The sequence below is a fragment of the Triplophysa dalaica genome, chromosome 1 (assembly GCF_015846415.1).
Source record: "Triplophysa dalaica isolate WHDGS20190420 chromosome 1, ASM1584641v1, whole genome shotgun sequence".
NCBI classification, from domain to species: domain Eukaryota; kingdom Metazoa; phylum Chordata; class Actinopteri; order Cypriniformes; family Nemacheilidae; genus Triplophysa; species Triplophysa dalaica.
The window spans coordinates 15,523,292-15,547,743 of record NC_079542.1 but is presented as its reverse complement, the minus strand read 5'-3'; the positions used below and the strand labels follow the sequence as shown (position 1 = coordinate 15,547,743).

The 24,452-nt window shown below is 38.6% G+C and overlaps 1 protein-coding gene across 8 annotated transcripts in view; it reads left to right on the top strand.

Annotated features, from left to right (window-relative positions):
• Positions 1-24,452, top strand: part of sorcs2 (sortilin-related VPS10 domain containing receptor 2) — a 150,483-nt gene that overhangs the window by 122,535 nt on the left and 3,496 nt on the right. Inside the window, exons 6-28 of one of the 8 annotated variants that reach the window (XR_008907140.1) lie at positions 204-268; positions 2,790-2,908; positions 4,257-4,346; positions 8,986-9,165; positions 9,678-9,824; positions 11,195-11,297; positions 12,406-12,482; positions 12,925-13,016; positions 14,092-14,199; positions 18,316-18,436; positions 18,608-18,741; positions 18,879-19,007; positions 19,201-19,372; positions 19,554-19,740; positions 20,054-20,187; positions 20,844-20,967; positions 21,755-21,867; positions 21,977-22,099; positions 22,501-22,600; positions 22,714-22,754; positions 23,099-23,125; positions 23,413-23,515; positions 24,065-24,083. Coding sequence is in view for 6 of the 8 variants with exons in the window: in XM_056752529.1 (XP_056608507.1) it covers positions 204-268; positions 2,790-2,908; positions 4,257-4,346; positions 8,986-9,165; positions 9,678-9,824; positions 11,195-11,297; positions 12,406-12,482; positions 12,925-13,016; positions 14,092-14,199; positions 18,316-18,436; positions 18,608-18,741; positions 18,879-19,007; positions 19,201-19,372; positions 19,554-19,740; positions 20,054-20,187; positions 20,844-20,967; positions 21,755-21,867; positions 21,977-22,099; positions 22,501-22,600; positions 23,099-23,125; positions 23,413-23,515; positions 23,990-24,201 (2,660 nt within the window). In the remaining 2 variants the exon portion in view is untranslated. Of the gene's footprint in view, positions 1-203; positions 269-2,789; positions 2,909-4,256; positions 4,347-8,985; positions 9,166-9,677; positions 9,825-11,194; positions 11,298-12,405; positions 12,483-12,924; positions 13,017-14,091; positions 14,200-18,315; positions 18,437-18,607; positions 18,742-18,878; positions 19,008-19,200; positions 19,373-19,553; positions 19,741-20,053; positions 20,188-20,843; positions 20,968-21,754; positions 21,868-21,976; positions 22,100-22,500; positions 22,601-22,713; positions 22,755-23,098; positions 23,126-23,412; positions 23,516-23,989; positions 24,202-24,452 lie in introns of those variants that run through there. The other 7 variants (XR_008907141.1, XM_056752557.1, XM_056752538.1 and 4 more) reach the window with 7 other exon arrangements.

The window sequence follows — 24,452 nt, the reverse complement described above, 5'->3', positions numbered from 1 at the left end:
TGTAGTTTTAAAACTAGAACTTTACTGAGCAGCTTACAGTCTTCTTGTCTGAAGGCCATGAGCCATGGGCTTAGACTCTGAATGTGTTACTTTGAGTAAGGAGGTGGTGAGGGAGATATTATTCATCGTGTCTCCTGTCTGTGACTCAGTCAGTGTTTAGTGTGTTTTTTTTGTGCTTTTACTAACTGTATGGTCTTTTTAAGGGCTATGACGAAGGTGGATGTGGATCCTGATTTGGTTCACATGGAGATTCAGGACATAAGTGGTGGTAAGAGCTCATGTATTTATAGAAAGATGCATTTCAATTCAATTCTACATTCCATGACACACCATTAAGGGCAGATGGCAGGATGTCCCAGGACAGAGTGTTTTCTGTAAATCTTGTGTGTGCTTGCATATGAAAGAGACCAGGCATTCAGACGCAAGCTGTTACACAGAGTTCCATCATACTTAAGCCAGTGAAGGTTACAGTCTGTCTGACACCCTAATGTTGGGGCCACACCAAAGGATTTTGTAAAAATCTTATAAGATTTTTAAACGGTGAGAGACCACAAACATGAGGAGAAAAATCCTAGATTAAATCATTTTGCTCCTATAATGTGTGGTGCGCCGTGATGTGACAAAGAAAGCACATCACACACCAACAGATTTTCAAACAGTCCTGACTGTGAACATTATATAAAATTATATATTTTACTATAAGCTTTTTTTATTATATATGTGTTCAATATAAACAAATGTGTACATATAACCTTTTATGTCATTTTATATTATTCATCGTTAAGAAATTGCTCAAGCAGAATCGTCCAAAGATTTAAGGTAGCACAGAACTAGATATAATTTTATTGCAACTCAAATATTGTTGTATTTATCTCTTCACAGTGATAAAAAAAAAGAATACAATTTTGTAAAAAACAGCTGCTGACATTATCACCCGAATGAGTCTACCGGCTCCACTGGACCTATTTTTTCTGTTCCACCTTAAAGCATCCACATACTCACACTATAACAACTACCATCACTTTCATATAGCCAGGTTTTTATTGAAATTTTTCGTAATTGCAATGATAGTGTAATGCTTTTGACTGAAAATTGACAGAAGAAAGAAATGGGTTTGTTGAAGTGATAACAACGGTTGTTATACTTCTGTCAGCTGGCTTTCTTATAGGGTATTGTTTTGTTCCACGTGACAATCAACGGAGTTCGTGTGCGTTTGTCCTCGGGGTTTCCCCCACACATCAGGATTTCTGATCGTAAATATTCAACATGTTGAATATTTAAGATTCGTGATCGGGGCCACTTTCTACACACATCACACCACAGGGAAATCTGATATGAAAATCTTTAGAGCCGTTTAAGATCATCAGAAATTGGCCCGATTGTCTTTGGTGTGGCCCCAGAATAAGATGTATGAGGGTTACATCTATGCAGCATATAAGTCAAGGAACACCAACTGACTTAAAGCAAACTGTGTCTACTTCTTATATCATATGGAAGTTAATTTGTAGCTTTTCACTATATCTTCTGTGTCACACATAAGCAGATGAAGACCTAAATTGTTTTTGCTTCTCAGTGGCACCCCTCACCCCTTTAGAAGCCATGCTGAATATGAGTTTGTGTGTGTGTGTTTGCGCCTCGTGTCTGACCTTGTGTGACACAAGGCAGAAGCAAAGCGCTCAGCAACTCTAATTGCTTTTTTAATGAATTTCTCTGCTATCCTGCTTTGATTAACCATTTGTCCTCTTCAGTAAGTGACCTGTCCATGTGTTTGCCTAAAATTAAAACATGACAACATAAAGGGAAACAACACAGAGTGTGAGGTGACAACAGCAAAACAATAGGAAATTAAGTACATAATTACAGTAATTGATTGCTTAGAATTGTGACAGTGTGTGTGTGTGTGTGTGTAGGTGTTAGGATCTAACCATAATGTTTCCACAATGGTGAAATTCTTAACCACCTTAATTGTGGGGACCATCCAGTGGTTCTGTAAATGGAATTTGAAAAACTACTCAAGTAGCTAGTAACTTGGTAACTTTGTTTATGATTATATAGGCCTACTTCATAAATGTAATATTAACGCCAATGTTTTAATATTACATTTTAATCAATATTTTTAATTATCATAAGCAGATATCTTTGCAATATACCCACAGAGACTAAATAAAAGACAAACACAGAAGAGACAAGAATTTCATCTAGTCCGGATCTTTATCTTATTGTAAGCATTCTTAGCATTTCTCATGATTTTAAAAGATAATCTCTCGTCTTGAACATAGTCATAGAAGCTGGTTAAAAACGCGTTTAAAAAAGAAAAAGAAACAATTTTGCAACAGTGCATACAGTATGATAATATCAGTTAAATCCCCTAATTTCATAAGTAAACTGCGGCTGGGTATTTGAAGCATCTGTAGCATCATCTGATTTTTTTTGTCACTTGTTGTGCATGTATGAGAAATAATGAATGTGTGTGTTCCACAGAGGTTGCTGATTCAGCTATTATGTAACATCTAAACAGAAAGGCCACCTCAACTATGTTTTCCCATAATTAATTTCCTGCCATTCTGAATAGAGCAAAGCGATGGGTCCAGTGAGGATCTTCCTCAGCTAATTTTGTTCTGAGCTTCTTTTTATAACACAGACACTTCTCTCCATTCACCTCTGGAATAGAGTTCAAACCTCCCCGTACAATAAACTAATTAAAATAAAGTTCTCTAAAATAAAGAAGTCGAATTCTTCCATCATGCTTCTCTAACTCCTGTAATGTTTGTGTTTCTGTCTTTTTTCAGGATACCTTTATGTGACGTGTCTCATCCAAAACTGCTCAGATAAAATGGTGACAGCACAGTTCTTGGGAAAGATTGACCACAACTCCCTCTCCGTGCAAGATGATTATATATTTGTAAAGGTACAATGATGGGTTCTGTTTTGTTGAATATGTGAATTCAAAGTTTGTTGGTGTTGCATTGTGCATGTCAAAGAATAGAGAAGAGTGTATAAATGTATGAAAAAAATAAGACAGATCCACTCTGAACATGATCCATCTAATCTGTCTTCTGTCCAACCTGTCAAAGCAAAAGTTGCCACATTGCTGTTCATCCCCAAGCCTCCAGGAAAGATTAACAATATTAAAAATCAAGTACATTAACTAATATTGGTTGGTTTTGCTCAAGGAGAATTTCTGACTATTAGAGAGCTGAAGTGAAGGATATGTTATGTGTTTATTCTGTATGTTCTTGACAGACATTGAAGGATACAGAAATGGTGTCCATCTGTTCTGCTCTGTCTGTTATTCTTTCTTTTTGGCATTAATTTCCGTTTGAGATATTGATTCCTTTTTCAGAATTCATTCTCACTTAAAGGTTAGTTCCATCAAAAATACAAGTCCTGTCATCCTCTACTTCCTCTTCCTTTTAAACCCATAAGATTTCCTTCTGTGGAGCACATGAATATAAATGTTTAAAGAATCCTATCTTGACATAAATTAAAGATAGCTCTTACTGTGTTTCATAAAAGAGAAAAGTCATGTGTTTTTTGGAATTACATGAGGGTAAATAGGTGATACAGTCAATTGGCCTTTAAGGTGAAAAGTTTGTTTAGAGATAAAAAAAATAATAGTTACAAACATGTATATGAGATCCAAAGTATGAACTCCGTTAAGTTTGGATATGATGTCAGAATTAAGCTTGCCAAGAGAGATAATCTCATACATGCGCAGAAAAGTGAAAATAAATTTGATCTTAATTTGATTTATTGCTTCCTAAATTTGATTTTTTATGATAAGCCATTGGCTCAAGGATTCACTTTAATTAATGTCTTTCCCATCTCACCTGCTCTGTTGTTCTTTGAAGGGATAGCAACAGTTGTAGAAAAAACTAATTCAAATATGCCCTTGAGAAACAGAACTACAATGTGTGAAATGTTTGTGTCCGGTCAGCAGGTTGCAGAGTTACACAAATGGCATGCTAATGAAGCCTGGACACACCTCTTGTGAACAATGGAGACTTTTTACAAGAGGTTAAGAGACATAGCTTTTTATTCAATGCTAGATCAAACAGATTCTGTTGGGGTTCTGGTCGAGTTGAAAGGACAGTGTGAATTGAGATGAAACCCACAGAGAAAGAAAATTGATAGGAAAGAAAGAGAAAGTTGTTTTGTCCAGAAATTGGAATTGAGCACAAGCCTATGTCATCAGAATGGTGAAATAATGCAAAATATGCATTGGTAAAGAAAATAAGCTCTCTTTCTTCTGACAGGTAACCACAGGAAATCGCACCAAGCATTATGTCTCGTACCGGAGGAATGAATTTGTCCAGATGAGGTTTCCAAAATATGCCCTTCCAAAGGTAAGAATGTCTCACCCTGTCAAACGGCCAATTTTCCCCTACAGCTAACCTCCAACACTCTCTCAAGCCACCCCGGGTTGTATTACAAAAAGTTTCTTGTAAATTACAGAGATAAAATAAAGTTTATTTACTTTTTGTGTACTAATCTAATGCAAATTGATGTTGTAGTTCATCATTTTAAATATGTTGTCCCTGTTGCACTATAAGCTAAGGTCAAATGTTAAAGATGTATTTTCAAATATATATATATATATCATACAAGAGATCATACAAATTTTCAAATAATCAGCATTTCTAGATGTATTGTTGCCCTTCCAGACCAGTGTCTGTTAAATTGCAATAAAATCAAACCTCTGGAGTGACATAAAGTCATCCAACAACAATGTACAAAGACTGACAGCATGGCAAAAATCGAGGTTACAATTTTTTGTCTTACGGGAATTTTTTTGGAAATTTAGATGTTTACATAATCTGAAAGCTGAATAAATAAGCTTTCTATTGATTTATGGTTTGTTAGAATAGGACAATATCTGGCTGAGATACAATCGTTTAAAACTCTGGAATCTGAGAGTGTAAAAAATCTAAATATTGAGAAAGTGCCTTCGAAGTTGTTAAACAGGGGCATTGTGGCAGGCCATCCACTAACAAAAATAAAGTTTTTATATATTTAAGGCAGGAAATTTACAAAATACCTTCATGGAACATGATCTTTGCTTAATATCATAATAATTTTTGGCATAAATGAAAAATCGATCATTTTGAACCATACAATGTATTTATGTCTTTTACTAAAAATGTTCCTGTGCTACTTAAGACTGGTTTTGTGATCCAGGGACACATATATTAAAATAATTTTGGAATTTTCCCCGAGACTGTATATTTAAATTGAATATTTGAAGCTAAATGTTTTACTACGCAATAACACCATTCTATGCATCTCTGGCTGCACTGTGTTTGGAGTTCCTACTGTTTTTTGTCATGATCTAACAGTAAATTATTGTTTGACGGCGGTTATTGTCGTTTTATCAGTTGCAGCTGTTGTGGATTTCACTTTAAAGCCATAAAGCGACTATGACGTATTCTGGCAATATGTTTGAACTGAAGATCACAGTTGGTGTCTAGCATTGAAACACTACACCGTTATAAGCCAGACAAGGGTTCTAACCTACTGAGTAGCCATGATGTACGGTAGTAATGTGCCAGCGACAGACAGCTGGCTCAGGGTTACAGCTGAGAACTGACCCGGCTGTCTGTGGCTTCAACCCTAGGGAAAGCTTCAGTAAAATGCTGCATGACTGTAATTGAATAACATTGATTGGAGTGGGGGCCAGGGGTTCTGCTTCATGTATATTTCACCTTAGAGAGAGATGGAGGCGGGGAACGGCAGAGGCTTTAGGGCAGCTGCTGTCAATGGCATTTGTAACTATGCCAACCGCTGATTCACATTGACAAAGTGAACGAGAGAGAGAAAGTGTGAGAGAACGAGTTTTACTAAGAAAGATGTCCCAGATTACCAGTCATTCTCCGTAATGGTACAGATAAAAGCTTTGATTGAATTACCATAGACGCTTTTAAGGCTAGATGAACATATAGAATGAGTCGCACGGTGCCATTAGTTGTACGTACGGCGGGATTTATAAGTCTTTTTTTTTGGTGTAAATTAATATTGACGTTTTTCCTCCCTGCTCTTTGAGATGCTTGACGCTTGACTGAGCAGATAGGTCAAACTTTAGACACCCTTTTCCAGAATCCAGAAGAGAGCCGGAGCCTGTGTGTGCGAGCTAGGGTTGGCTCTGATGTTGTGCCCATATTTTCCACAGTAAATAATTGAAAGCCTTTTGAAAAATGCAAAACCCAATTCCAGTTTGCTGTCTCAGATATCTCCAGAAGTCCTTTGCTCGAAGTTATGGATTAACAATGGCTGTTTGCTCCAACGGGCCGATTTGTTTGGAGCAACATTAAACACTAAATGGTCTTATCTTCCCAGTACTTCCTCTTTCTTTGTCGTACTCTGTTTTGCTCCCTTGAAACCTCATGTTCGTGTATTACCATGAAGTCTTACTATATTCAGTATATTATATTTATTGTGTTTTGGTGTTAATGCTGAAAGGGAGTTAATGAGAACATTCTCAAATTATAAGAAACCTTTAAAAAAGCATAATTTTTTTTATCATACATAATAAGCGGGGGGGGGGGCACAGTGGCTTAGTGGTTAGCACGTTCGCCTCACACCTCCAGGGTTGGGGGTTCGATTCCCGCTTCCGACTTGTGTGTGTGGAGTTTGCATGTTCTCCCCCTGCCTCGGGGGTTTCCTCCGGGTACTCCGGTTTCCTCCCCTGGTCCAAAGACATGCATGGTAGGTTGATTGGCATCTTTGGAAAAATTGTCCGTAGGGTCTGAGTGCGTGAGTGAATGAGTGAGTGTGTGTGCCCTGTGATGGGTTGGCACTCCATCCTGGGTGTATCCTGCCTTGATGCCCGATGACTCCTGAGATAGGCACAGGCTCCCCGTGACCCGAGGTAGTTCGGATAAAGTGGTAGAAAATGGAATTGAATGGAATAATAAGCAGGGGTCAAAACTTTTACCATTTTTCAACACTATTCCAGAAGTTTCTAAATTTCCATTTCTCAGAATCACTTTCATAGGGCACAATGTTCTTCTTTTACTTGGAGCAGACTGTTAACGAAAAACAATGCTATTGATTTTGGCCAATTAAGACCTTTCTCTTTGCTGCAAGAATGGCACATCATGTCAGAATCCAAATAAACGCTATCGGAGCCCAGCGAATCTAGCAGGCACAAGCAAATATTCTGCTGAAGTATTAATGTGCAGTTTTGTCTTTTCAATAAAAAGAGACCTTGAAGGGTCTTCTGTCTTCCACTCTGTGCGCCTGTCTATTGAACAGTCACGCATCACACTTCTTTTCAAAAATCCCAGTTGTCTCTATCAATGGCCCAGTATAGACAGTCAGCTGGAGCTGCCGATACTCAGGAATTGTGTTTGAGGGCAGAGCTAGAAGCTGATAAGGGTCCTGTGCCTGCTGTCAGAGGCAGATGGATAGTGCTGTCTTAGAGCTGTTATCTGGACTGGCAACCTGAGTGCCCTGTCTAACGGTGAGAGGGACAAAGACAAGAATTCGATAACTGATAGCTCCCGAACCAGCCACACATGTGCATGGAGGAGCAAACACACACACGTTTACTGTTTGGTCTTGCCTTGTCTGCCTTGTTTTTATTTTGGGCTTTTAAGATAGACTTGTTTAGAGATAAAACAAGAAATGAAAAGAAGTAGATTGGGGTGGGGAAATGACATGAATCACATTTAAACTTGAGTCGGCTGTAGCAGCACCACTGTGTTTCTCACCAGGCCACGCCTCCAATCTCATTTGCCTTTTAACGTTACATCAGGATGCCCATTAGTGGAATGCTTTAAGATTTCAGCTTCAATCTTGTCCTGAATTTTAAATCCACATTTCAAGTTTCTTCAGGCCAACTCTTAAGCAGCTGTGTTTAAAAGCTGCGACCTTGTTATTGGTTGTGGTCGTGAAGCACCTTTATTATGTGTAGTGTATTCTTTTATATCTGAGTAAACTGTAAAGATTAGTTACGTTTAGAGGCTTCGACAGCAGTGAGGTGGAACCAAGTTTTAAGATAGTGCTTTTTATATTCTCATGTCTGTTATACCTTATGATTAGCTTTCCGGTTACTTCATTGTTTTTTTCTCATAGCAACAGGTGTTGTGTAACTGGCGTCTCACAGTGGGGGCTACAAACTTCTAAACTGCTCTTACTGAGACATAAGTGCTCACATTAGAGCTGGGAATGCATTAACGCTACTGGATGTCTTTTACTTCAGGGATGGTGCTCGCTCTTCACTTATGTTCTTAAGAATGAATTCAGCTCTGGGCCATGAGCTTGTACTCTTCATCTTTGTGCCTAAATTAACTTGACCCACTTTTACTTTATCTCCATGAAGAACATGGTTGCGAACTTCACCGTCACAAGTCAGAAGGACGTCATTGTCACATAACTCAGTTCAATGCCACTAAGCTATCAAAACTGAGCAGCTTAGTGTCAATATTATTTTTATGCTTATCATAGTACATTTATGTTTTTTACATCTAAATTTGTGCCTGCACAGTGCATATTTTCACTTCACGGTATTAATACGCGGTCATCTGAAATATCAAAAGAAGAAGCTTACAATTTGAATGAATAAGTAAAAAAATATTTATTCATGACAGAATTGCATGTAGCACTTTTTTGATTGTAGTGAGATTATTTTGTGCTTATTTGAATAGCTCTTAGTTATTGTGCTGTTATATTTTGATGTTATTTCTCTTGGGAAGTTAATTCAATCGAATTGCAGAACAAAGTTGGCCAGACATGAGTGAGTCTCTGTACTGTATTTGTTTGTGATTGATGTTGTTTGAATCTGTGCTCTTCTTTTTCCCGGCGCACAAATGCAAACTCACTGACACGAGCAGAGAAATGAGTCTCAACGTTAATTATTTCCTCAGATACAGAAGAAATGTTGTGTACACATGTAGACTAAACGATAATTCATTTATTTTTGTCATTTGCATTGACTTTATTTAGCTTCATATCCATGCTTTCATCTCTTTGTGTCTTTCTCTTTAGGATGTGCAAATTGTGAGCACAGATGAGAATCAGGTATTCCTGGCTCTGCAGGAATGGTATCAGACGGACACATACAACCTCTACCAGTCAGATACACAAGGGGTCCATTACTCTATTGTGCTGGAGAACGTCCGCAGCACCAAGCAGCCTGAAGAAAACGTCCTCATCGACATCTTGGAGGTCGACATTTCAGCCCACACAATACAACTGTTTTATAAAGATAGTCACAGCACAGTCTTTAAATCCTTGTTTATGCATTATGAAATAAAAATAGAACAGCTGGTGAAGTAAACACGACTGTAGGAATTTACTTGAAAAGATTTAGGAGCTCATAGCATATTGATGGAGAAATTTATCTAAAATTCCTCACAAACACAAAGGAGATCTATGTACTTGTATGTGTGTGGGTGTCTGTTTATGCAGTGGTGTGAATGTTTGTGATCTCTAGCAGCTCTGTCTACTGTATACACACATTAGTGTGTTCTTTACATTAGTGAGTGTTTTAGGAAGCTGGTGTTTAGATGCTCCGAGAATGAACTTGAACTCACACTATTTTTTTTAGGTTTTCTTAGCTAAATGTATGACCTAAAAATAATATTTAACAGCATTCAGCCAGTGTAACAGATTTAAGCATTTTACAAAATAGAGTTTAATAGTGTAATAGTATTCTTCTGCTTTCTTGTGTTTTTCAGGTTCGTGGAGTTAAGGGCGTATTTCTGGCCAATCAAAAAATAGATGGAAAAGTCAGGACTCTCATTACTTATAACAAGGGCAGAGATTGGGAACGTCTGGCGCCACCCACAACTGATATGAATGGAAAACCTGTGAACTGCAAGAAGGTAAAATATCTTCTCTTAACACATCATTCCAACATTTCAACCGGTATTTTTGCATTTACTTCACAGTCAACCCTGTTGGCCAACTTGCTGTTACAGGACTGAGAAGTTCTTTCTGCAGAATATGAAATGCAGATATGAAACATTTAAAGCTTCTGTTTTTACAGGTCAAGATGAACTTAATTGGTCAATATCGCATTTGATATAAAAACAATTCAATATTTTTATTGTGTAAAGTATCTCATGCATACAAATACAATGCAAACCATTTTTTAGATAAACACACACCCACACATACATATATATATGTATATATATATATATATATGTGAAGAGTTTGGTTCCGAAAAGAGAACTCCGTTTTTAAAAATGTTCAGATGTTTTGTTTTTTTATGCATTCCAATTAATATCAAACTGCAGTTGGTTTGTTTTGATATAAGCAATAATAACTAAAAAAATACAGCTAACTAACACAATGAAACTAAATAAAATGATGAAACGATTTATCCCTGGCATCTGACTCATCGGCCGTTATTTGCAGTTTTGAGTTGGTGTGCAACATAAGAAATACGCTCTTGAGTCATCAATCCACACGCTAATATAAATATCCACAGGGTTTTACCCTTCACACACAGACAGATGTGGCAGTATCTATAGTTTGAAATGGCCAGTTTAAACACTGGGGCTGGAATCCCATGACATTAATTAAGACAGATATGCTTTCCAGCCGACATGAGACAAGATAAGACGAGAGAGGACATATATTGACTTGTCTCTCCTCTACTGTCTGTCTGCCCACCCGTCTAACATCTTCATCTCTCAGCCCACCCTTTGACATGCCTCCTTTTTATTGTTCCCCTCTCACTTATTCACTCCCCCATGACCTTCATCTTTCATTTTTTTGTCAGTCTTTCTGCTCGTCTGCATGTCTTTTAGCAACTTTATTGTCTTTTATTGTCAGCGCTTTTTTTGGTGACAAGCAATTAACCAAAAATTCTGCATTCTGAAATGAAAAGCAGTGAGAAACGTATCTTTATTTTTGGGGAATGGACTGGAACAGCATTGATGTTTGTCTAGTTTAAAGACAAGGTTTGGCCATGAACTAAAATAAGCAATAGTATCCACCTCAATATCGTTAGGATCAATTGAGGAGTTGGAAGTGGAGTCACATGCGTTATACTAATTCTTATCTTTGTTCAATATTTAACCTAGGACAATATGTACTATATAGTGTGAAATGGTCAATACACGTTTATACTGTATGAATGTAAAGAATATTGGCTGTGGACTTGTTGGATAATGAAATTGTGTCTAAGTTAGATAAACACTGTAGATAAAAGAGATAAATGCTTTCTTTCTGCTTCCCTCTCCAGCCTGACTGTCACCTTCATCTTCACTTGCGATGGGCTGACAACCCGTACGTGTCTGGAACAGTGCACACTAAAGACTCCGCCCCGGGCCTTATAATGGGTGCAGGTCAGTCTCCATGACAACTACAAGATATTGGTATTGTCACTATAGAGGTGTGCAGGCCAAACACTTAAAAAAGCTCTGTTTATGGGAACACTAGATCTTTTCAACTTTGCGATTATAATTAATAGCAATTTTTGAAATCATTCAAATCTATTTCAGTTTATTTGCAGTTACTCCAAATTATGTTTCTGTTTTATTTTTATTTTAGTTAAAATGGAGAACAATTTCAGAAATGTTATTACACTAGGGAAAATCATTGAAAAAGAGGGGTATGATGAAGTTCTAAAGTACAGTCTGATAGGATCGTCATCATTCGGTCATTCATGAGCTTACATACGCAGCTCACATTGACGATTCTTTCGCTTCTTGCTTCATGGACAACTTGTTTACTCTTATTTGTTAAATAACATCAACCTGGATGGTCAGATGTACTTGTGAATTGCTTTATAGAAAATCTTGATTTTGAGAGTAGAAACGGACAAGGAATATGAAATATTTACTTTAAATTGCCTCAGGATTCGTGAGGAATAGAGAAAGACAATACATTAATGTTCTTGAATATAAGTCTAGAGCTGTTGCTTCACTGCCTGTTCACAAGGTCATAATATCTGTCTTGTCCTTCAGGGGTGTACTTATACACACACTCCTACACACATATATCAAATTCTTGTCTTGTCCACTTACGAAGATATGAGTAATTGAAGGCCTCAGCCTTGGTTTTTAAAGACCTTACCAACACATTGTAGCCTTTTTCCCCCTAAAATATGTATGCACGTGTCTGCGCAAGCACATACTAGATATTTAAAGTCGGAGTTTCTTCTTCACGATACATCTTTCTCTAACTATTAGTAATCATTCCCTCTGTAACATATGACTCATACCGAGCTCTAACTGTTTCTCAGCTCAGTAAGTATTTGATCCATGATTCCCTCCAGTTCACTGAAGTTTATTGTTTTATATATAACTCTCTCACTCCTGATCCATCCTCTCTCTGCAAATGAAGCAAAGCGAGGAAATTGGCCTCCAGTTAAGCAAGAAAAAGGGTGATATACACTCTCTCTCTCCTCGCTGCTTTTATTAAGTTGTGTTTCTGTTCATATCATTTCGTCAGGTAACCTCGGCTCTCAACTGGTTGAATATAAAGAAGAGATGTACATCACCGCAGATTGTGGCAAGACCTGGAGGCAGGTGAGAATCAAAGATTCATTGCAACAATGGCTCCTTAGTCTCCAGAAACGCTTCATTGTTGCTTTTTCTGTGACTTTAAGACACACACACTTTCTGCTCTCTATGCATCTTTCACATCTGTCAAGATTCTCTTGTTCTTCAATAGTGTTTCTCTTTCATTTGTATTTTAACACACAGCTTTCCCGACTGTTTGATTTGTCCTTTGAATTCAAGTTTCTGTGCTTCGTTCTTTTTCTGTTCCCGGTTTCGTTTGACACCCTCTTATTTGCAGCCGTATTCACTTCTGAGTATGTGGCAGTCTGGGTTCTGGCTTTGACTGGATTGTTCCTGCCTCTCATTTCTCAATTGTGTTTTTTTTATAAATGACCAATTTTTATGATAATGGAGATCAGTATGATAAATATGATAATAGCAAGAAATCAGTTTTTGTTCCTTTTTGTAGGTGTTTGAGGAGGAACATCACATTCTCTATCTGGATCATGGTGGTGTCATAGTGGCCATTAAGGACACCTCAATACCTTTAAAAATACTCAAGTAAGACTTTTATTTTATTCTCTCATCGTTTCTAAACTCGAATAACAAGTAGGCTCAGGAATAAAGAGGACGGAGATTGAAGCTACGTGTCGTACTAAACACTGTAAAGAGGATTTTAAGAACTTCCCTCCTCGGCTTTTACTGACCTGATTGTGCTGTTAATCCTTTGAGTGGTTGCTTTAAGAACCCCATTTGGCTTTGGAGAGCTCTTCAGACCACCCGAGTTCAAGCAGCCTAAATCTCTTCCTCTGCTCACAGGCAGCCCTTTACCCCAATATCATCATTAACATGCTAGATATTGTGTGCACCTTGCTCGGCTAATGAGTGTAAAGAGAAAGTTATAAAGATCAAAGAAAAAATCTTTAGCATCTCCGACATAAAACGTGAAGACTTTCATTGGCATTAGAGTCTGGGCAGTCCAAAAACTACATCTGTCGGAGTAAGAGTTAGATCGTGTAGCTTTTAGACTCAGATTTGTGACCTACTAACTCTCTAGTTCACTGAGAGAATCTGTGACTTGTTGAAATATTCAGATAAGATGGCATGTCTTTGCCATTTTTACCTTTACTCCACACCCTGTAAAAATAATCCAGATTCCGGCAAATTACATATTTTATCATTTCAAAATTGAAGAGCCATTTGGGGCAGAATCATTATTTTTGATGTAATGTAATTATTATTGGGTTGGCGGTCAACCTAAATTTGTGAAAACCATGCAAATAAAAGGACATACAGTATGACACATTGATATTTTTTAGGGTTTTGTTGTCAGGACTGTAAAAGCAAGAGGAGCTAGTAACTGAAAGATTTTGAATTGAGTCACCTTGAAATTTCCTTAACTTTCTACAGTACTATCACCATGGCTACCCACCATTAACTCTCACTGAAACACAGTAATTTTCTTTGGGAGCACATTGATAGATGCAGACATGAGCAATCAATTTACTTTTCATTGATGTAATCATTAACTTTCACATTTGATTTACTGAAATATAAACGTCTTTACTCAAATGAATGTATACTATAATGATATTCAATTTTGTTGCCAGTCTTCATAACACAAATCTTACCATAGATTCAGCATAGATGAGGGACGAACATGGAGCGTTCACAACTTCACCAGCACTTCTGTATTTGTGGATGGACTTCTGAGTGAACCTGGAGATGAGACACTGGTTATGACGTAAGTCCACTAGCAGAAAATACACATACCTACATGTTTTTCCAAACCTAAATTGCCTACTTTCTGCCATTGGACATAAAATTAGATTTTACGTTGATTGTAATTGACTGATATCCTCTGGCGCCATTCATTATCAACGTTTTCAAAAAGAGTAGCATTATCATTTTGGTGTACATTTTTAGAAATTTAGTTTTAAATTTTATGATCTCAGGATAATTGTTAAACATGGATAAATTTTTTTAAAGATAAATGTATGTAACTATATATATTTCCATATAGGCTAGTCTATATTCAATAATCTTCATCGTTTAACCCTTAATCCATGACGTCTATGTTTATGGCCATAAATGGCTATAATTCATTGCCTGCATTCTGTTGTGGCTGTTTAATCTTAAACTGATATGGTTATAAAAGTGTATTTTAGACAAAACCTGAATTTTACTTTAGTGGGTTAAATCCAACATTCCCTGCAGAATAGTCAAATTGTTTTTATAAATTTAGTCAAAAATTCCGGTTACGTACAGTTGAAAGAAAAAGTATGTGAACCCTTTGGACTTACTTGGATTTCTTCATAAATTTCTCATAAAATGTATTCTGATCTTCATCTAAGTCACAACAATAGAGAAACACAGTCTGCTTAAACTAATACCGCACAAACATTATACGTTTTCATGTTTTTATTGAACACAACATGTAAACATTCATAGTGCAGGGTGGAAAAAGTATTTGAAACCCTAGGATAATGACTTCTCCAAGAGCTAATTGGAGCCAGGAGTCAGCCAACCTGGGGTCCAATCAATGTGATGAGATTGGATTGTTGATTAGAGCTGGCCTGTCCAATAAAAAATACACACCAGTTTTGAGTTTGCTGTTCTGAAGAAGCGTTGTCTGATGTGAACCATGCCTCGCACAGAAGAGTTTGAAGTTTGCAAAAGAGCACCTGGATGTTCCACAGCACTACTGGCAAAACATTCTGTAGACAGATGAAACCAAAATTGAGTTGTTTGGAAAGAACATTTTGCAGGAAACTTAAGACCATCTGTCCGCCAACTGAAGCTTAACAGAGGATGGACGATGCAACAGGACAACGACCCAAAGCATAGAAGTAAATCAACAACAGAATGGCTTCAACAGAAGAAAATACGCCTTCTGGAGTGGCCCAGTCAGAGTCCTGACCTCAACCCGATTGAGATGCTGTGGTATGACCTCAAGAGAGCGATTCACACCAGACATCCCAAGAATATTGCTGAACTGAAACACTTATATAAAGAGGAATGGTACAAAATTTCTCCTGACCGTTGTGCAGGTCTGATCTACAACTATAGGAAACGTTTGGTTGAGGTTATTGCTGCCAAAGGAGGGTCAACCAGTTATTAAACCCAAAGGTTCACATACTTTTTCCACCCTGCACTATGAATGTTTACATGTTGTGTTCTATAAAAACATGAAAACGTATAATGTTTGTGCGGTATTAGTTTAAGCAGACTGTGTTTCTCTATTGTTGTGACTTAAATGAAGATCAGAACACATTTTATGACCAATTTATGAAGAAATCCAAGTTAACCCTAAAGGGTTCACATACTTTTTCTTTCAACTGTATGTGGTTATGACTTGAGAACCTATCATCTGCCGACTAACTTTGAAAAGGCCAATAAAATTGGCGAATAAAATTTGCATGCCGGACTCCACCACGGATATCCGGGTATAAATAGAGACGGCGTGCTGCATTCATTCACCTTTTGTGCCGAGGAGCCTCAGAGCATCTCTACACTGCTGCAGCGGGCACAAGCGTTGCGGCATAAAGCGTCTTATTCCCTCCATCAGGGAAACGGAGGTTACATACCGGGACCTTCCCTTTCTGTCGGTCTCTCGACGCTGTGCCAAACCGTCAGATGGGGTTCCTATTGAAAAACGGCACAGTTCAGTGCCGCATCACAATCTCTAGCAAAGCATTGCTGACTGGCCTGGGCATGTCAGGCGAGAGTACTAGTGCGAAATTGTAACCATCCAGTGGACAGGTAGGGGGTCCCAGAGCTTTGGAAAGGTGAGCTTTCGGGCGGAGGCCTTGTTTCTCTAACGGCGAGAAGCCGCCTGGCACCGTAAGGGCCACTGGGAAAGCACTATTTCCGCACTGTGTAAATGCGCTATGGAGACCACTTCCTACCGTAGGGGGGAGCTTAGTGGAGACACCAACATGATCTCACTGGCAGGGAAGAACTCATGGGAGAAATTTGCGGACTGAATGGAGTACCGCGTGGTGGAAGCCCACCTAAGGGTGGTCATGGGTTACCAAGACGGGAGGAAGGGGAACATCATACGGAACCACCCTGCTTGGGATGTCAGGATAATGTGAGAGTCTCCAGCCCCGAACTCTAGCCAATCGGTGGACACGGAGAATGCTTGTAGGTCCCCTACCCTCTTGATGGAGGCGAGCGCCACCACGAGACCCGTCTTCATCATAAGATGAGAAAGAGCGGCATCTCCCACGGCTCGAAAGGGGGCCTCTCGAGCCCGCCAGGACCACATTGAGATCCCAAGAGTGTATGGAGCACGGACGAGGTGGATTCCACCTTCTTGTACCCCTTAGGAACCTAATGAGGTACAAGCGTTCCCGATCAAGTTATTCCGTGGGTCTTCTCCTGGACGAGAAGAGACACCACTTATAGGCCTCGGGCAGGGAGTACCATAGCGAGCAATGGGTGGTGTCCAGGGAGGTGAACAGGTTTACCTGTGCTCGAACTGCACCCAAATGGCCTGGACTGCGCAGCGGTGGAGTCGCCACTCTCCGCAAGGCGTAGACTGATGAGAGAGCATGTCGGCTGTCTGGTTCAGGTCGCCCGGGATGTGTGTGGCTTGCAACTGTCGTAAGCGACTGCTACCCTGATGGTTAATATACGCCACGGTTGTAGTGTTGTCCGATCGGACCAGCACGCCATGAACCAGTCCTGAAATCTAACAGCATACTGAACGCCTGCTTGTGTAGGTGCCTGTTCAGTGTACGCAGATCTAAATGGGAGGCAACCCTCGCTTTAAGTCCCTGTAAAACCCACAGAACATCTCGGCTGGTCAGACCAGCTTGATCGCTTCTTCGTCAGAAGGGTGGTGACCTCGTCCCAAAGCACAGGAGCATCCTACCTCACATGCTTGGGGAAGAGTATGACAAATTGGATCACATAGCCGAGACGGATGGTCCTCCCTAGTTACTGTGATGGTCTGGGAAGCTCTAACCAAGCTCCCAGGGACCGAGACAAGGGGACATGAGGTTCGGTCTGCTTCATCGATCCCGCCGGGGGGTATCGATTGCTAGCAGTGTGGCTCCCTCGTCATGGGGGGGGTTCCGGGAGGAGTGCGGCTCTACTGATTTACCTGCCTGGCAATAATGCCGTGCAACGCACCAACGAACTGAGAGTGCTGAGGACGTCTCGCTTTGTCTCAATGTCAAGTTGCCGATCACCGTTGTCTGGAGGGTGAGAGAGACTGAAAGAAAAAACCCAGAGGGAGAGAGAGGAAACTCTTGAGAATGTGGACGCCGAAGGGGCCCAGCAGGAGCTGGGGCAGGAACTGTCCAGCAAATGTTTAACAAGTATATGTCATTCGATGCAAAGACTCCGAAGAACAAAAGGTGAATGAATGCAGCACGCCGTCTCCTTGCAAATTTCATTCGCAAATTTCATTGGCCTTTTCAAAGTTAGTCAGGAGATGATAGGTACTCAAGTCAAACCCCATCTGTCGGTTTGACACTTAGTTGAGAAATCGACAGAAAGGGAACTGTAGTTTCAGGAGTGTTAAATGTGGGCTGAATGCTGTAATAGATAAACTGAGAATTTAATAAATGGTCCAGACATAGGGCTCCACCTAGTGGCAGCGCTTTTTTGAACGTGTTTGGGGGTTTCTTTTGTATTATAAAGGCAAAGTGATATCAAGGAGCTAAATGAAAGAGGCCCATACTGGTTATCAAGACACTTCTGAAGAGTCTGTTTGTGTCCACAAAAAAAGCTCCAAAACTTATTGTGTGAAACATCACGTCAAGGTTAAACTTCAATACTTAGTTTTTGGTGAAAGACGTGAATGGCTTTGTTTCCCTACAGTCAAATGTTTGCTTGTTACTGTGCACAGGGTATTCGGCCACATAAGTTACCGTTCAGATTGGGAGCTGGTGAAAGTGGATTTCCGGCAGTCTTTTCCCAGACAGTGCACAGAAGCTGATTATGACTCCTGGAAACTGACTGACTTGCAGGTTTTTTCAGCCTATTTTCTCTGTCCATCTGCATTTCAGGCATAATTCATTCAGCAATAAAACCTTCAACTATAAGTTTCAGCTGCTGGGTGGAAATATATTTTAATATAGTTTGTGAATCAATTTATTACTTTTAAAATGGAGATGCATGATATGTTTTTCTTCCCGCAGGGAGAGAAATGCATCATGGGCCAGGAACGAATGTACCGGAGGAGGAAAGAATCATCATTTTGCATTAAGGGAAAGAGCTATACATCAGCTCTAATGGCTAAACCTTGCCAGTGTACAGAAAAAGACTTTGCCTGGTACAAAAACACAGAGATAGCCATTGGCAAATTTTGGTTTATACTCAGACATCTTCACAGTTGCTACACATTTAACTGCCTGTTTTAAAACCCAATGCACAAAACCTATAGTGAATGAGATCTCATGTGTTTTTTAGTGATTACGGCTTTGAACGTGCTCCCAGCCTCAAGTTAGAGGGTGACCGCTGTTATCCTGACTTCTGGCATGATCCTGACGCTCCACCTGAAAACTGTCATTTTGGACACAGCTATAAATCCAGCACAGGGTAATATACACACACATTTGCATCTCATAGACACACAGATTTACACACATCCCAAGATATTGTGATCCTGCTGGGTTAAGTAGAACATGACAGTGGGGTCGTGGGTTTCATCAGATCCTCATTCAGCAAGATGCGTCCAAGTTATATGCATGCGCGTCAAGGTTAACATGTGTTTTGTTGTCTGTTAATGAAGTTACCGGAAGGTCATCGCTAATGTGTGTGAGGGCGGCATGAATAAAGAAGAGAGCTCAAAGCAGCATTCCTGCCCTCTGCTGCCCCCTAGAGGCCTGCAGCTGGGTATTAAAGGACAGATGTTGGCTGTGGCACCTGGCGATGACATCACCTTTATAGTCCATCAAGAACAGGTGATATACATAATGATAATGTAGATTATTTATATCACTATTCATAATATATAGAAACAAAAAATTCTGCTCCTGCCAAAATGAAAGTATATTTATATGTACATGCATAGTTTTATTTTTGATTGCAAAAGGGATGCAGCATAATAATGTTTTATTTGTCAAATTGTGTGACCCTGTGCAGGGTGACACCACCAGCACCAGATATCAGGTCGATTTGATGGATGGTGTCAGGGCTATATATGAAAACCTGACTGTCACAGATGAACCCATCCAGCACCGTTATGAGAAACCTGGTGTTTACAGCGTCAATGTGAAGGCTGAAAATTCTGCGGGACATGACAAAGCCACCTTGTATATCCAGGTCACGGGTATGTGAAATCTTCATTAATGAGCCAAAGTTATTTTGTTTTAAGGCTGTTGCACAACTTTAGGAATATAATAAATGTAATACTAGCTGAAATATGTTTCCACATGTACAGCATCTGTTTACTTACACAGGTTATTAAAGGTTACATCTGCAGCGACTGTAGCCTAAAATCTTTTCCTGTTGTGGAGAAGAGTTTTCATTTATAGTTAAATTGCCACTTGTCAAAGTTCATTGTCATTTTAGTCTATAACATGATACTGTATGAAAAAATATATAGAGATGTGAAGAAATGTATTCCCTCTTTTTCTCTGCAGCTCCTCTACAGGATGTTCATCTTGAGGTTGTACCAATAGCTGGCAGAAATCATGAAGTAAACCTCACAGCTATAGTGCTGCCCGCTGAGGCAAACCTCACAGTGTTTTACTGGTGGATTGGAGACAACCTTCAGGTACTGTGTGCTCACCCATCTACTGTAAAATAATTCCAGATATTCTATAAATCCATGTCTTCTATTGAATACAGGGTTTTTCAGTTTTTTATAAGATGTTAGCATGTTCTACATGTAGCAGCTTTAATGTGAGTGTTAAAGTGATATTTCACCCAAAAATAAAAGTCTGTCGTCATTTACTCACCCTCTTGCCATTTCAAACCTGTATGACTTTCTTTGTTCCGCAGATCACAAAAGAAGATATTTTATAGAATGTTGGTAAAGGCTCGTATTCACTTGCATTGGTTTTGTGTTCATACAATAGAAGTGAATGGGGGCCAGTGCTGTTCGCTCACCAACTTTCTTTAGAATATCTTCTTTTGTGTTCTGTGGAAGGAAGAAAGTCATAAAGGTTTGAAATGACACGAGGGTGAGTAAATGATGACCGAATTTTAATTTTTGGTGAACTATCACTTTAAGCTTGTTGGAATTTGGATTACATGTATACATAATTTGAGTTTAAAATAGAAGTTGGTTAATAAAACAAACTCGTCTTCAATGATTTCTCATGGGTCATGTAATTTAATCACTACATGCAACTCAATTGAAAATAATTTGAAACACTTATGCTTGAAGCGTCAGCTGTACAAATATATGACGTGTCTTTCTCCCGACAGCCAAAACTGACATTGGAGAACTGTCTGATCACCAGATTTTCCCAAAAGGGGGAAGTTCTTGTGACAGTTCAGGCATCTAACGGTCGATCCATGGTGCAGGACAGCAAGACTGTACATGTTTATGGTGAGATATACACCACAAGACAAAAAAAATCTAGCATCAGAAGCGTCTGGAAAAACACAAGTTGTCCAAAGCCATTATCTCAATTGACTCTCAAGGCCAGGAGCACCAAAAAGCACATATAAAATCCAAACCCAGTCTCCTTTATCCACTCTTTATTAAACACACATATGCTTACAAAAACTAATGGCACATTTAGTTACTCGATTCGTTTTTTAAATGCCTGACCACCAACCATGTTTTTGCTTGTGATGTCAGTGAACTGAAATATTCATGTGATTTCAGGGCCAGATTAAATATTTATGAGTGTGATGATGTGATGAGGTCATGTCTTGAGAAGCAAAAATAGCACTTTCCCTCTGAGACAAAGTTCAGCTGGAGTTCTGTGAAAACGTCACGGCATTTTATATTTTCTCAAGCTAAAAGAAAACCTGTTGATTATTTTTTTTATCAATTTATGGTCGATAACTTTAGGAAGAAAAATTATATATAGGATATTAGTGCTTTATTGTGGGCTAAATCTTTTGAATTGGCTCTTTGACCATTTACAGCAGAACAATTTTTATGTCAATTATAGTAATGTTTGGACTTCACAATAGTTTATATAGTGCCATGATTATGATATAGAAAAACAAAAGATCTTCCACGTTGTTTGCTGCCATGATTCTTAAAAAATAAATATATCCTTCACTTGATAAAGCTTTGTATTTCATTCTTTACCTTCAGCTGCGATATTTAATATAATATAAGTATAATACCTTTAATCTTTACATGTTACTCTTCTCTTTAGATCATTTCCAGGTCATTCCCCTGAGCTTCAGTCATAATTTGGACCACTTTAATCCAAACATCCCTGAATGGAGACACGATGTTGGTCAGATCGTCACAAAAATCCTTGCCAAGGTTCACTCTTCAGTCATAAACAACACACGAACCTGTTTGTTTTGTTTTTCAAAAATAGATTATAAATTATAGATACTAACAAACTGATCTTGCACTGCTTGTGTCACAGCTCATAGGGGTTCATCAGGATTCTCTGGTTACCATGGTGAAGCCTGGTCTTCCCACCACTGCAGACCTGTATGTTCTTCCTCAGGACAGCACACCACTGAAAAGAAGTGTGTTTGTGGACAAGGTACAGAATTAAAACTAAATAGTCTTCAGAGAATTCATGAAAGTGTAAGTTGTTCTGGCCTGACTTTAAAACTGTTTAAATAAATATGGATTATAATAAACCTGAAATGACTGTTTAGAAAAGCCTGGAGACACTTTGGTAAAATTGCAAAACTGGGTATTAATTTCTTGTTTACTTTTACGTGTTTACCAAAGCATCAGGGCTTTTTTACAAATGTCATTATTTACAGTAACTTAGCTGGTATCAACATTAGTCTTATTGTTTTGCTTTACACATTTCTAAGTAGAAATTGCTACTGTCATGCAATGAGACAAAATTACAAATTTTGTAGCTCATAATCTAATGTTTGCTTTCGTAAGTAATATTATTTCACATCTTTGTGTGCTTTCTCCTTGTCAAAGCGTGTCCCCACCATAAAGCAGGTTCTGAGCGAGAAGAATGTGAGCTTCATCATAAGAGGAGGACTACAAGTGCTGGTGAATTTAGCAGATTCAGATGGAGGTGAGTAAAATGCACAAAAGCTACCAAATATGTCAGTGAATCACAGAAGAAATTACAATATTACATCAAGCCCTTTATGGATAACCATTAAATATACTCATTGTATTTGAAAGGATCTGTAACTAGTGACTTGTCTGGAGCCCAACAGAGACTGGTGTGTTATGTTCACTTCCCTATTTAGAAGTGTGCTCAGTATCTTGCTCTGTGCTCAGATCTTTACTCTTAATACGCTCAACTAGTCAACGATTGGGAAAACAATAATCTGTATTTTTGTCACATTTTCTTCCTCTGATATGTTTGTCTCTACTTCGATTTCTGTTTGGCTTTCATGGTGAAGAATGTCCCTTTTTTTTATTAAAATACACGCATGCTTTTGATTTAACTTTGCTGGGAATTTCATGTGTTGTGTTTTTATTTTATGTTGGTTTTAGTCGATTGAATTATTTAATTATTTAAGTTTGTTTGTTTGTTTGTTTGTTTGACTGGTATGTGTCACAGCCACAGAAATAGCTTCATCCACACAAGGTGTGTACATTGTGTGTGATTTGTGTATGTTTTCAGTTCACTCACTCACTCATTTTTCTTTTTTTAAATGTTTTGGAAGTTAATGAATAAATTGTGAGTTCTCACCACGATATTACTTCTTTATAATTATTATACGATAATAAATTGTATATAATCGTCTATGTAATATTTAATAGAACTGTATATAATATATAAAATAAAACAAAATGCTTAAGTATTTTTAAATTGGGTGGAATTAATAGTGATAAAGGGATTATTGAACTGTGTTGATCTCTCTCTCCACACAGGTTCTCGTATGGGTGCTGCAGGTCCTGGTGTTTGGGCTCTGGCTGTAATTCTTCTGATAACTCTGATCTCTGCCGCAGCATTCATACTTTTCAAGTTTAAAAGGTGAGTCACTTCATACATACATGGCATTAAAGAAAACATACTTATTTAAAATGCTTACATTGTAAATTGTTTTAAAAAGAAACCCTCATATTTAGATTTTCCTGTCATTGCCAGGTGGACTATTAAAAACACTTTTAACAAAATGAATAAAGTGATATGGATACATTTGATATGATTATACTGTATATCCCATTAGCGCTATATTATACGTATGGTTTTATAGGTATAATTTGCACTTCCATTTTGCCTTGCTGCCCATCTATTATCATCTATCAGCCCTTGAATTGCATGAGTATACAACACATGTATACAGGAACCTTAAAGAAGGTTCAATGATGCTATTTGACATTCACTGTCATGTCAAACCCCATCACAAAGAGAATGCATGTTCAGTCCCCACGTGTCGAACTGACAGCCAGCCTATGCTGGTGCCACATTAACCATAACAGAACATAAACTACAAAACTGTGACAGGAAAAACTACAAAAACCATGGTTCCTTGCTGAGGCCAAAGGAGAGCAGTCTAACGCATCCCTGGCTGCGTTTCAGAAAACTGCCAGGACGAAACTTTTACGCCCAGATGTACAACGAGAAGGAGCAGGAAATGACCAGCCCTGTCAACCACAGTGAGGGTGAGGAGTTCATCGATGATGACATGGACTCGCAGACACTAGGTAACGCTGGAGGTAAAATCTAATTCAGTTACCTTAGACTAACCAGTCATTTACTAACCGAAAACAAAAAGCTGTCATTTAAAACTAAAATAACTTGCTATCGTTTGTTTCGCATTTCAAGAGAGATGATTTTTAATAGAGTAAAAGGGCTTGTTTTTTTATCATTTTTTAAAGAGCAATGTACAAGTGTGTACAATATAAATATAAATTGCAATTAATTGGCTGCATTTGCTATATGTTACAACCTTAAAGGTACAGTCTAC